Here is a 14,244-nt window from a genome sequence, read left to right on the forward strand (position 1 = left end):
ACATGATAGAAGACATGTCCTATACTATATATACAGTCTATATACAGTAAGGTCTACCAGATGGATGAATATCAGAGCAAAAGCCAAACCATGAGGTTAAAGAAACTGCCATCAGTTCTCAGAGACAGAATTGGGTCAAGGCACAAATCTGCAGAAGGATACAAAAAAACCTTTTGCTGCACTGAAGGTTCCCACGTGTGCACTTAATAGCAGGGTGGCTGGACAGACGCCTCTCATCATGGTGTACAACATGTTCCAATGTATTTAAAACCTTTTCAGTTTGAATTCTCCACAAAGTCCTTCAGTTCAGTTCAGTTCAGTTCAGAGTTTAATGGCTTGCTTAAACATTTTTGTTCATTTATTTAGCTGTGTGAAAGTGCTGTATCAGAGCTGTCAGTTGCTTTACCCTTTATCCTAGTCTTGTGGGCGGTCACCAAAAAGCAATAGAAACAAATGTAAAGAGTGCTGGTAAGACAACATCCATGCTCAGCAGTTGCTCAGAGTCAAAGTCTCAATCTTCTATTTTTTCACTTATATCTTAGGGATAGAACATTGGGATAGACATTTTTATAACAAAATTTATAAAAATTAATTTGGCAAATGTTTCATCTTTGGTGGTTCCCATAAAATACGGTCTTCCTCAGTGCTCTAGTTTGAGCATTACGCTGTTTTCCTTATATATGTGTCCCTGGGGGTTTATTTGCCATCGCCACATTTTTTATCATATGTATTCAGATGACACACAAATGTATCTACCGCTGAAGGTTGGAAATGAGCAGTCTTTGCAGTCCCTGTTTCGGTGTTTGGATGAGGTTTAAGTTTGGCTGTCAAGTAATTTTTTTCAGCTTAATGAAAAAAGTCTAATATCATTATATTTGGTCCTCCTAGGGTAAAAGAGAAGATGCTCTTGGCCCTTTAGAAATGAAAGTAAAAGAAAATATTAAAATCTTGGCATCATAATTGATTCATTTCTTAGTTTTGATAAGCAGATCAATTCGGATGTAAGAAGTAGCATTTATTAGCTTAGCTTTTCTGAGTTTTAAAGATTTGGTGATTACTATTTACTATTGGTGATACTATTTCATTACATTACATTAAATTTATATTTACAACCTTATATTTGTTTATATTGACATATCTATTTTTGAAAAGCTTCTTTTGCAACAATGTTAATTAAAAATACATTTATTTATATAGCCCTAAAAGTGGATCCTTAATGAGCAAGTCCCCATCCTTAGTGGCGACAATGAAAGGAAAAAACTTCCTGAGATGATATGAGAAAGAAAACAATAGAACCAGACACAAAAGGGAAACCACCCTCATCTGGGTGACACCAAATGTCCATTTATTATAGTTTTATCATTGTATTTTTTTCCCAAGAAATGAAACTCGATCTTAGCAAATATCAGAAAGCAGCAGTTGGTATTTATTAGATATATGTGCTTGAAATAACTTAAATGTGAGTAATAAATAAAAAGCTTAAAGTCTATTGTCAAAAAGAGGAATAAAAAAAGAGTTATCATTCTAAATAATAAAGAATAGAGAATACCACAGGGGTAAAAAGGTTTTTTATGTTGCATGATCTGCATTATTGTATTTATTTATTTATTAAAGTGGCAATTATTTAATTACATTCTGCTTTTTTTTTTTCCTTCTCCCCTACTACTTTTTGTGTAACCTGCTGCTGAAACTCAATAATTTCCCTTAATGGGTTTAATAAAGTGTGTGTGTGTGTGTGTGTGTGTGTGTGTGTGTGTGTGTGTGTGTGTGTGTGTGTGTATGTATGTATGTATGTATGTATGTATGTATGTATATATATATATATATATATATATATATATATATATATATATATATATATATATATATATATATACATATATATATATACATATACATATATACAGTGGGTACGGAAAGTATTCAGACCCCCTTAAATTTTTCACTCTTTGTTATATTGCAGCCATTTGCTAAAATCATTTAGGTTCATTCTTCTTCCTCATGAATGTACACATAGCACCCCATACTGACAGAAAAACACAGAATTGTTGACATTGTTGCAGATTTATTAAAAAAGAAAACCTGAAATATTACATGGTCCTAAGTATTCAGACCCTTTGCTCAGTATTTAGTAGAAGCCCCCTTTTGATCTAATACAGCCAGGAGTCTTTTTGGGAAAGATCCAACAAGTCTTTCACACCTGGATTTGGGGATCCTCTGCCATTCCTCCTTGCAGATCCTCTCCAGTTCTGTCAGGTTGGATGGTAAACATTGGTGGACAGCCATTTTTAGGTCTCTACAGAGATGCTCAATTGGGTTTAAGTCAGGGCTCTGGCTGGGCCATTCAAGAACAGTCACGGAGTTGTTGTGAAGCCACTCCATCGTTATTTTAGCTGTGTGCTTAGGGTCATTGTCTTGTTGGAAGGTAAACCTTCGGCCCAGTCTGAGGTCCAGAGCACTCTGGAGAAGGTTTTTGTCCAGGATATCCCTGTACTTGGCCGCATTCATCTTTCCCTCGATTGCAACCAGTCGTCCTGTCCCTGCAGCTGAAAAACACCCCCACAGCATGATGCTGCCACCACCATGCTTCACTGTTGGGACTGTATTGGACAGGTGATGAGCAGTGCCTGGTTTTCTCCACACATACCGCTTAGAATTAAGGCCAAAAAGTTCTATTTTGGTCTCATCAGACCAGAGAATCTTATTTCTCACCATCTTGGAGTCCTTCAGGTGTTTTTTAGCAAACTCCATGCGGGCTTTCATGTGTCTTACACTGAGGAGAGGCTTCTGTCGGGCCACTCTGCCATAAAGCTCCAACTGGTGGAGGGCTGCAGTGATGGTTGACTTTCTACAACTTTCTCCCATCTCCTGACTGCATCTCTGGAGCTCAGCCACAGTGATCTTTGGGTTCTTCTTTACCTCTCTCACCAAGGCTCTTCTCCCCCGATAGCTCAGTTTGGCCGGACGGCCAGCTCTAGGAAGGGTTCTGGTCGTCCCAAACGTCTTCCATTTGAGGATTATGGAGGCCACTGTGCTCTTAGGAACCTTAAGTGCAGCAGAAATCTTTTTGTAACCTTGGCCAGATCTGTGCCTTGCCACAATTCTGTCTCTGAGCTCTTTAGGCAGTTCCTTTGACCTCATGATTCTCATTTGCTCTGACATGCATTGTGATCTGGAAGGTCTTATATAGACAGGTGTGTGGCTTTCCTAATCAAGTCCAATCAGTATAATCAAACACAGCTGGACTCAAATGAAGGTGTAGAACCATCTCAAGGATGAGCAGAAGAAATGGAACGCACCTGAGTTAAATATATGAGTGTCACAGCAAAGGGTCTGAATACTTAGGACCATGTGATATTTCAGTTTTTCATTTTTAATAAATCTGCAACAATGTCAACAATTCTGTGTTTTTCTGTCAATATGGGGAGCTGTGTGTACATTCATAAGGAAGAAGAATGAACTTAAATGATTTTAGCAAATAGCTGCAATATAACAAAGAGTGAAAAATTTAAGGGGGTCTGAATACGTTCCGTACCCACTGTATATATATATATATATATATATATATATATATATATATATATATATATATATATATATATATATATATATATATATATATAAATAAAGAATATACAATATAATTTATAATCTTTATTAGTTTCATTCTTGCTTTTGTTTAGTAGAACAACTTATTTGTAGTATTTTATTTTATAATGCATAACTCTTTTGTGATTTATTCATCACTTGTTTTGGCATACAACACAGATTTAATAAATCATAATATATATTTCATTTTGTCAGAAAGCCCTTTAAAACAGTTCAAAGTGTAATGTATTCTAAATAAACTTTGTTCATTTAATTTAATCCATGTGAAAGTGATCCAACGCTGTATCAGAGCTGGCAGACAACATTTCTCGATTTACCCTTTACCCTAGTCTTGCGGGCAGTCATCACAAAGCAGTAATTCCACACTCATTTAAACAGTGAACAAGGAGACACTTCAGATTAATTACTTTCAAGTTACTTTACACACATTTTTGCTGGTAAATTGCCTCTTTCAGCATAAGTGATATAGCCATTGCAAAATAAGAATTTATTTTCACAGAACATTTGACCCTTATTCTAGATGTATGTGTCTTATCTTGTTGAAAATTATATCTATGATTTAACATCCTGGCCTAAGCAACCATGTTTTAGGGTAAAGCCTGATGCTGATCACACTTTGTCTTGAACTTCATATAAAAAGAAGGATAGTTAATAATCTCGCTCTCTCTCTCTCTCTCTCTCTCTCTCTCTCTCTCTCACACACACACGCACGCACGCACGCACGCACGCACGCACACACGCACACACACACACACACACACACACACACACACTCCTGAGGTACCAGTGACAAGTGGTCCTGTCCTTTTCTTCTTTTCAGATACATCTGATTCAAACCTGACACCCTATACTACAAAAATAGATGAGTGGTCACAAATGCACTTTTATATAGTCATTAAATTGTTCTTTTTCTGTAAACTTTGTCACAGTTTAAACTGGCCTCTTATGTAATATTTTATTTAAATGTCCTGGAAGTTTATTACTAGTAGGGAACAATTCAATCTTTACCTTTACTCCAGTCCTAAGGCAGAGCAACTTAAATGAGTGGTGTAAACACCTCGCTTATATTACTTTAGTTCATTATACAGACTAGCAGCTTAAAAACGTGTTATCTACTTGCAGATAACATGTAGGCCAGAGAACTTTTGTACTAAGCAGTCTATGCACATAAAGTCACATGACTCTTATCAAGCATGCGTTTACTGAAGCCTTCTTTGGTTGTTTGCTGACCAACCTTCAGTGTAAATAAATCCCCACCTATTTCTGAAATCTTATATATATATATATAAAAGCTATTAAACTTTTTTTGCTTTAAAGAATCCTAAGAAACACATGCACTCAATAATTATTTATAGCTTAAATAATTAAGGGCTACTGATTATACAAAATTAATGAATTAATAAAAAGCATATGCGTGCTAAGTCATACATATAAGGCTATTTATATTAAAATGCATTGATAATGATGCCATACTCTTTCATGTATATACATATATTTTCATATAGTTTCTGTAGTTTATACTTTCTATTTATCTACTTTATTTTTTATCCTTAAATTCTATTACTTTTTTAAGCATAAATGTTGGACAGTCGTACAAAGCATTTCACTGCATGTCGTATTCTGCATGTATGTGTGACAAATAAAATTTGATTTCATTTGATGCATAATAATAATAATAATTTGCTTATGTGACGTCCAGATTGTGACTGGGAAACACTGGAACAAAGGGGACTAGCCTTTGCTGTTATAGCCCTGTGCACAAAGCAACCACTTATTACATCATTACATCAGTAAATCACACTATATAATCAAGATGATCCCTCTGAATGACAAAATATCAGCTTTAGTCCATTCTTTCTTAAGGCAAATTTAATGAAAAATAAATAAATAAAAAGAACTAGGCAATTAATACACATATTAGTCAAGATTAATTCAGTGGTACAGTACATAGGATCTCAATTCCCTTTTATCCATGTGAGATGATTACAACCATATTTAACAGTTAAGATCATAAAAAAGCTCATCTGACCTAAAAAAGTATCAGTGTGGTTTCTGTTACACTGTGCATATGTACAAATAAAAAGGAAAAAAACAAAAAACAGAAGCCCTGTAGATAATTAGACCTTATGTCACACCAGTAGTGTGGACACCACTAGAGGATACATAATAATGAGACACCCATCAACCCAGTTAAACTTAGATAAATACGATATACACTTTACTTACTGACATTTCAGCATGAATGTTAGACAAGATATTAGGATTGTACCAATCACACTAGAAGATTTGACTACTAGTCATCTATACATACTCAAGAGACATTTTTCATTTGTGATTTATTTTTTCTAGAAATTGTAACTGAATTGCTCTGGATCGTTAATGCATAATATTATGTTCAAGGCTGTAAAATAAAGCATAGTTGCAAAAAAAAAAAAAAAAAAAACATTTACAAACAGGGACCATGCATACAAGATACTGTATACTGTACACATACTGTAGTGTCATGTTTACTTTGGATTCATTAGTGAACAGGACAACTGAATAATATTTATTACACAACATACAAAGCTTATATATATATATATATATATATATATATATATATATATATATATATATATATATATATATATATATATATATATATATATATATATACACACACACACACACACACACACACACACACATACGGTGTGTGTATATATATATATATATATATATATATATATATATATATATATATATGCATGTCAGGTAAAAGTTTTTTACATTAAAAATGACAACCAGTCTGCAGACTGAGGCACAATACAACACAAATGTGTTTTATTGGTACTCTGATAAGAAGTTGACACACAGATCATTGACACCTGAAGCAGCAGCTATTTTGTCTCAGGTTTTGTAAAGGTGTTTAAATCCCTTTTTTTTTTTTACTTGTTTTAATTATTTGAAACACGTTTTTTGTTTCCTGTCATACAGCACAGGACAGAGTTTCTGTACTCCTGACCATCGCACCCATATGTGGTTCTTTTCCAAACTGTTGCCACAAAGTTTAAAACATTTAATTGCTTAAATTGTCCTCATATGCTGGAATATAAAAATTTACCTTCATTGGAATCAAGAGACCCATATATGGCAAACATGACAATGCCACTGTGTACAAAGCAAGCTCCAGTAAGACATGGTTTGCCAACATTGGAGTAGAAAAGCTTAAGTGGCCTGCAGAGAGCCCTGAACTCAACCCCTGCGATTACATTTGGAATAAACTAGAACAGTGACTGCACCCCAGGCCAACATCAATGCCTGACCTCAAGTTCTTATATAGGAAAAAGTCCTCACAGCCCACAGAAGAGTGCAGCATATTATATAAGTAACATAACCTAATTTATAATAGGACATTCAATAAATACATATGGGTGAGAATCTCAGGGGTCTACCTATTTTTGCTCATAAAGTGAATGTTCTTCAGGAAAAACACAAAACAAGATGATACATATGTATACAGGGGCAAACATGTAAGGGATGAGACTTTCCAACATGACAATCTTGACTTGACTTGACTTGACTAAATCTTTGGAGGACGGATTCCAATGCAAATAGTGTTTGTGTAAGCTAATGTTTTAGAAAAAATGTGTATAAATGATTTTGTAAACATTTTAAATAAAATTATTCAGAAAATAAAGTGCAAAAAAAAAGTATTGCAATGTAGCTACATGTAAATAGGAATGGCATGGCATTTGCTTTATAGATTTATTGTTGATTAATTAAGTTGACTATTTTTACAGTACATCTTAAAAAACACAGTCAAATGTACTGCAGAATCAAACATACCTTAATGAGTTTCTTTAAACATGAAGGACTGTTGTACTTGGTATCGGTGAAACACCTCTCCACCCAAACACACACACACACACACACACACACACACACACACACACACACACACACACACACACACACACACACACACACACACACACACACAAACTTTTATGCAAACACTATACATGCTTAGTCCAAACCTCCAAAGTACTGTCCAAGATCTTTGATTAGTTAAGTGCAGTGCAGTACAGTGGTTGAAACCTGTGTGTTGGTGTATGGGGAAAAGGGTGACTGAGACCTGAAAATGTTGAGAGGAATATCTCAGGCCAAGTTGCACCATATAAAGGTTTTATGTAAGGAAACCTACAAAAGTCTTCAACTTTCTTTTTATTAGTCTGACTTTCGATGCACTTCTGAACAGTGCTGGAATTGAGCAAAGCTCAGAAAAACTTGTTCCAGTGAGATTTGACTCACACAATAGTCTTCAATGCTATATTTTTCCTTAGCTGCCTCAAGGGTCCCAAAAACCTAGCAGAGCCAAGAAGTGACACAATTAGTACAGAAATGTACTAGCCAATTAAAAGCCAACAATGGTCAATATTATTACTCGAAAGAAACAAGAAATAATATCAAAACCCGCATGTGTTTTCAAAATGAGCATGTTAGGTAGTGTACCTGAGCCCAGGTCAATGCTCTGTCAGTCAAGTGATAATGAACCATTCCCTGGTGTTCATCCTTTAGTAAGCTACCTGTTAAGATAAAAGAGCAATAATACAAATGTGTTAATGGATATCAGTCTAATTATATTCAGTTCAACATCACAGAATTTGTCCTTTATGGTCAAATTCTGTATGTCCTATTTGGCACATACAGAACATGGGAGTCAGCAATTTTGTAGTGCATCAAATACAAGAGAGCTGTCAACATCATATATAAACGTATGCATTGTAAAAATAAAAGTACACCCTCTGTGAATTATATGGTTTAATGTTTCAGGACATTAGAGTAGTGGAAGCCAGGCTGAGAGAAGAGGTGACCATCTGTGACCAACAGTATGGTTTCATGCCGAGGAAGAGCACCACAGATGCCTTATTTGCTTTGAGGATGTTGATGGAGAAGTATAGAGAAGGACAGAAGGAGCTGCATTGTGTATTTGTGGATTTAGAGAAAGCGTACGACAGGGTACCGAGAGAGGAGTTGTGGTATTGTATGAGGAAGTCAGGTGTGTCAGAGAAGTATGTGAGGGTGGTGCAGGACATGTATGAGGACAGTGTGACGGCAGTGAAGTGTGCAGTAGGTACGACAGACTGGTTCAGGGTGAAGGTTGGACTGCATCAAGGATCGGCCCTGAGCCCTTTCCTGTTTGCAGTGGTGATGGACAGGTTGACGGACGAGGTCAGACAGGAGTCTCCCTGGACTATGATGTTTGCAGATGATATTGTGATTTGTGGTCAGAGTAGAGAGCAGGTTGAGAAGAGCCTGGAGAGGTGGAGATATGCGCTTGAGAGAAGGGGAATGAAAGTCAGTAGGAGTAAGACAGAGTACATGTGTGTGAATGAGAGGGAGGGCAGTGGAGTGATGCGGTTGCAGGGAGAAGAGGTGGAGAAGGTGGAGGAGTTCAGGTACCTGGGGTCAACAGTGCAAAGTAATGGAGAGTGTGTTAGAGAAGTAAAGAAAAGAGTGCAGGCAGGGTGGAGTGGGTGGAGAAGAGTGACAGGAGTGATTTGTGATAGTAGGGTATCTGCAAGAATGAAAGGGAAAGTTTATAGGACTGTGGTGAGACCTGCGATGTTGTATGGATTAGAGACAGTGGCATTGAGTAAAAGACAGGAGGTGGAGCTGGAGGTAGCAGAGCTGAAAATGTTAAGGTTTTCGTTGGGAGTGACGAGGATGGACAAGATTAGAAATGAGTTTATTAGAGGGACAGCACATGTAATTTGTTTTGGTGACAAGGTGAGGGAGGCGAGATTGAGATGGTTTGGACATGTGCAGAGAAGGGACATGAATTATATTGGTAGAAAAATGCTGAAGATGGAGCCACCAGGTAGGAGGAAAAGAGGAAGGCCAAGGAGGAGGTTCATGGATGTGGTGAGGGAAGACATGCAGGTAGTTGGTGTGAAAGAGGCAGATGTAGAGGACAGGGTGGTATGGAGACGGATGATCCGCTGTGGCGACCCCTAATGGGAGCAGCCGAAAGAAGAAGAAGAAGAATGTTTCAGGACATTAAAATCAACAAAAATACAAACTCAGATGAACAACACCACATGACATATTACATTGGGTCATTATTTATTAGTGCAAAAATCGCAATCAAACACAACAATGTTGCATGCATTTGTTTATGCACAACTCTTTTAAGGCTCTGCCAGCATTTCAATCAAGTTGATGTCTGGACTTTGATTGGGCCATTGCAACACATTGTTCTATTTTTCAAAAATTCTGTTGGAGATCTTCTTTTTAGAGATAAGAGGCTTCCTCATGGTAACCCTTCCAAATAACCATATTTGTTCTTTCTCCAATTGCACTGCCAAGATTTAATGACCAAGTAATTAAGGGCAATTAATTAGCAGTACCTAGATGTTACTTAGCCTCTTAAATCCTGTGAAAGTAATAAAGGTTTACTTAGTGTTGCACTCATGAATTTTCCATTTTGGCTTTATTTTTGTAAAATAAAAAATGACCTGATGAAATATTACATCTGTTGGTGTACATCTGAGGTAGTACTGTATTTACTTAATTTTAAGTCGTAATAAGTACTAGATGATTCTTATTATGTCATGATACATACAACCATAGAATTCAAAGAGGGTGAACTTTCTTTTTACATGCCTATAAGTAAAAATGAGGTTTATCAACCTGAAGCGAACAGATACTTGTTACTGGTGACTTCTGTAGTTTGTCAGTGATGTGTCTCCCTCACTGCTACGCTATAAAACATTCTACTAAAAATAGCCTATATAGCAAATGGTAAATGATTGAGTGAGCTTCAGACACAGGGTTTTTTTTAGGCACAGACCAGGAAAGGTGCTCTCGATGAAGTCTTTAAACAGCTGAAGTTCCATCTCCTCTAAATCTGCCCCCATGCGGATTTTGGCCAACAGTGTGTATCCACTGCCAAATTTGCTTTTAAGATGCTGTGGGCTGCCCAGACACTTGAACTGTCCATTGACCATCACAGCCAGTCTGGTGCACAAAGCCTCGCACTCCTCCATACTGCACACAAACAGACATGCACACACAAAAGTCTATGGTAAGCATCTCATGCTACATTTCTTCTTTAATTTAAAGACTATGAAATCAGTCTCAGTATTTTCTTGCTAATAAATTAGACAGTGACAAAAATAAAACAAGTTACCAACATGATTTATATTATGTCTTGTGCAACATTTGTACTACATCTGTCAATTTACCCAGACTAGAACTGTGTACTAATCACACTGTGCACTGTCCTTTTCTGTGCCTATTGTATCAAAGAACAATATGCTTGTCTTGCGCTTTTTTAAAGCACCCTGGGCCTGGAGAAAAATATTTTTACTGTGTTAAAATGATTTCATTTGTCTTGAAAGAGCCTATATTGTCTTTAAAGAGTCTATATCCTAAGCAGAAGCAAAGATATTAAATTTTTTTAATAATATTAAAAACTATTTATTTACTGTGTGGCTGTTATTTTAAAAAGAAACAATGCTTTTGTGCATATTTTCCCCATATTTAAACATAAAAACAACAATCTTACTCTAAAAAGCCCCTTGAACATTTATTTTAGTAATCTTAAATGTTTCAGAAACAAGAAACAGGAAACAGGAAAACAGGAGATACTTTGCAACAACTAATTGCGGGACCAATGTTCCAATGTCATGAGACAGCCACATTTAGTCACCAACAGAATGGTCTCCAGTTACTTTGTCAATTTGCTGTATGTATCGTTGTACAGTAATCCCCCGTTTATCGCAGTGGTAACGTTCGATAAACAGACACCAACCCAAAAATGCTATTTTATATATACAGTACTGTACTTTATTAACATTTAACTTCATTTTATAATTAATAATTGTATTTTTATTAATACATTTCATTATTTAAACATAAAACTCCATGAACAATTCCCTATAAGTTTATAAGTCCCTATAAGGAACTGCATTTGCCGCGATAAACCAGGGGTGCGAGATTCAAACCGCGGTAAAGCGGGGGATTACTGTATTTTCAAATATTTTCAACCACCAACCAGGTGAATAAAAAAGTTATCAATAAAATGTTAATGTTATGTCTAATCGGTGTACTTTGTACAAACCGGATTCTAATAAAGTTGGGACACTGTACAAATTGTAAATTAAAAAAAAGGAATGCAATAATTTACAAATCTCAAACTTATATTTTATTCACAACAGAATATTGGAGAAGCTGGTGTTGGATCTGTGATGATCACAAATGTTGAGCTATTTTATGAGTTGCTCAGTAGCTCCTAGTTTTATAACCATAAAGACTGTAAAAGACTGTAGAAAGAACATTACTTATAATCACACACTCCAGTGCTCATGTTAGTTCTCACTGTCCAGTGTTCTGTATTGTTGAAAGATTTATGATCCAACTCTTGATGTCACCCTAATGAGGATGGGTTCCCCTTTTAAATCTGGTTCCTCTCAACGTTTCTTCCTCATAACATCTAAAGGAGTTGCCACAGTCACAGTCGCCAAATACACTTCGTTCACCTTGACTGTTGATTTCTGTAAAGCTGCTTTGAGACAATGTCTGTTGTGAAAAGTGCTATAGAAATAAACTTGACTTGACTTGACTTGAGAATATACCGTAATTTCCGGACTATTAAGCGCACCCATATATAAGCCTGAATAGACACTGAATTTGTCTACAATGAAACTAATGAACTTTACACAGGCTTTAACGAAAGACAGTAGATAACAAAAATACGAAAAAAAAATATATACAGTAGATAACATAAAATGTTAAAAGTGAGACATTTTGAAATATACCAAATATTGGCTTATTTTGGATTTCATGAGCCCTACACATTCCAAAAAGGTTGGGACAGGTAGCAATCAGAGGCCGGAAAAGTTAAATGTACATATAAGGAACAGCTGGAGGACCAATTTGCAACTTATTAGGTCAATTGGCAACATGATTGGGTATAAAAAGAGCCTCTCAGAGTGGCAGTGTCTCTCAAAATTCAAGATGGACAAAGGATCACCAATTCCCCCAATGCTGCGGCGAAAAATAGTGGAGCAATATGAGATGTGTTGATGCCATTAAATTTAACTTATTTTCCCCCTAAAATAATACATTTTCTCAGTTTAATCATTTGATATGTCATCTATGTTGTATTCTGAATAAAATATTAAAATTTGAAACTCCCACATCATTGCATTCCTTTTTTATTCACAATTTGTACAGTGTCCCAACTTTTTTGGAATCGAGTTTGTACATTTAGACAATGAAAACTTACAGCAATTCTTTTGTTCAACAAAATATGTTTAGGTATATTTCGATACATATGTTTCACATGGGCCTTCTGCAATTTTTTGGGGGGTTTTGTGAAAAAGCACTTCAGAGGAAAATGTAATTGCATGCTGTCATTGGTTTTAAGCACAAAAGTTTTGTAGTTATTTCTATTTAATAATATAATTGAAATGTATTTCATTGTTTGTTGCTTTTTACATCATCAAAAGTGCGAAGACAAAAATATTTCTGTGTGTAATGAAGAACGCACCTGTGTGAGGTGATGACAATGGCTTTGCCAGATTCTCTAGTCCGTGTGACTGCGTCCCAGAGCAAACGTCTGGCCACAGGATCCATGCCAGTGGATGGCTCATCCAGGAAGATGACTGGTGGCCCACCAATCAGAGCCATACCTGCACTCAGCTTCCTCTTGTTGCCGCCACTGTATGAAAGAAACCATGCAGAAAGTAGTAGTTTATCATAATGTATTTGATTATGCGTTCATGTATTTTAATATTGTATCATATGATACTATTTTCCTTATTAAAGGCACATTTTTAAAATCACCCTCTGAATGTAAATTCTAATTTCCCTATGATATTTAAAGGTACTCTATGTTGCTTCAATAATGACACTGTATATATTTAGTGTTCTTCTATCAAATTTGCCTATCTCTTTCACCCTCTTTTGATCACTCTCTTTCTCTCTTCCATTCTCTTTCATGTTCTCCATATTTGTACCTGTAACTGCGGACCAGTTTGTCAGCATGTGGCTCCAAAAGCAGTGAACGAAGCACATTCTCCACACATGCAAACACATATATCTCTGGGATTCCTCTGAGCCTCGCATACATGCTGAGCGTCTCCCGGCCAGTCATGTGATCTAGCACAGCATCAAACTGAGGGCAGTAGCCAATTCGCTGTTGTACCTGCAGGCCACACATGGTAGGGATACGAAAAAATTAAACAGCATACTAATATAATGCATACTAATACAAAAATGTTTTGAAACTCAATTTTTTGTGGATGGTATATTAACCAAACCAATGTCTGACCTTTTTCACCTCACGAAGAATGCTATAACCATCGATGAAGGCATCTCCTGCAGTCACAGTCTCATCTCCAGTCAGCATTTTAAATGTAGTCGTCTTACCAGCTCCATTAAAACCTAGCAAGCCAAAGCATTCCCCTTTCCCTACAGCCAGGGACAAACGATCCACTGCCAGCAGGGACTGACTCCCTGGATATACCTATTCAAAGAAATAGACCTTACTCTAAAAGGTGACTGTGAAATGTTAACTGTTAAAAAATACACAATATGTACAGAGCAACTGATGCCACTCAAAAAAAACACAAAAAATTGTAA

At 36.3% G+C, this 14,244-nt stretch overlaps 1 protein-coding gene and 1 long non-coding RNA gene across 4 annotated transcripts in view; one reads left to right on the forward strand and one right to left on the reverse strand.

The window, feature by feature from the left end:
- Positions 1–14,244, forward strand: part of LOC310739790 — a 139,189-nt gene that overhangs the window by 69,914 nt on the left and 55,031 nt on the right. The window lies entirely within an intron of this gene.
- abca3b (ATP-binding cassette, sub-family A (ABC1), member 3b) overlaps positions 6,425–14,244 on the reverse strand; it is a 41,047-nt gene continuing 33,227 nt past the window's right edge. The window contains exons 26-32 of one of the 3 annotated variants that reach the window (XR_014537446.1): positions 13,934–14,128; positions 13,620–13,807; positions 13,151–13,321; positions 10,448–10,644; positions 8,107–8,180; positions 7,576–7,959; positions 6,425–7,497 (exon numbers count right to left, since the gene is read on the reverse strand). Coding sequence is in view for 1 of the 3 variants with exons in the window: in XM_083565747.1 (XP_083421873.1) it covers positions 7,822–7,959; positions 8,107–8,180; positions 10,448–10,644; positions 13,151–13,321; positions 13,620–13,807; positions 13,934–14,128 (963 nt within the window). In the remaining 2 variants the exon portion in view is untranslated. Of the gene's footprint in view, positions 7,960–8,106; positions 8,181–10,447; positions 10,645–13,150; positions 13,322–13,619; positions 13,808–13,933; positions 14,129–14,244 lie in introns of all 3 variants that reach the window. The other 2 variants (XR_014537447.1, XM_083565747.1) reach the window with 2 other exon arrangements.

Source organism: Silurus aristotelis, assembly GCF_946808225.1.
Source record: "Silurus aristotelis genome assembly, chromosome: 17".
Taxonomy (NCBI): domain Eukaryota; kingdom Metazoa; phylum Chordata; class Actinopteri; order Siluriformes; family Siluridae; genus Silurus; species Silurus aristotelis.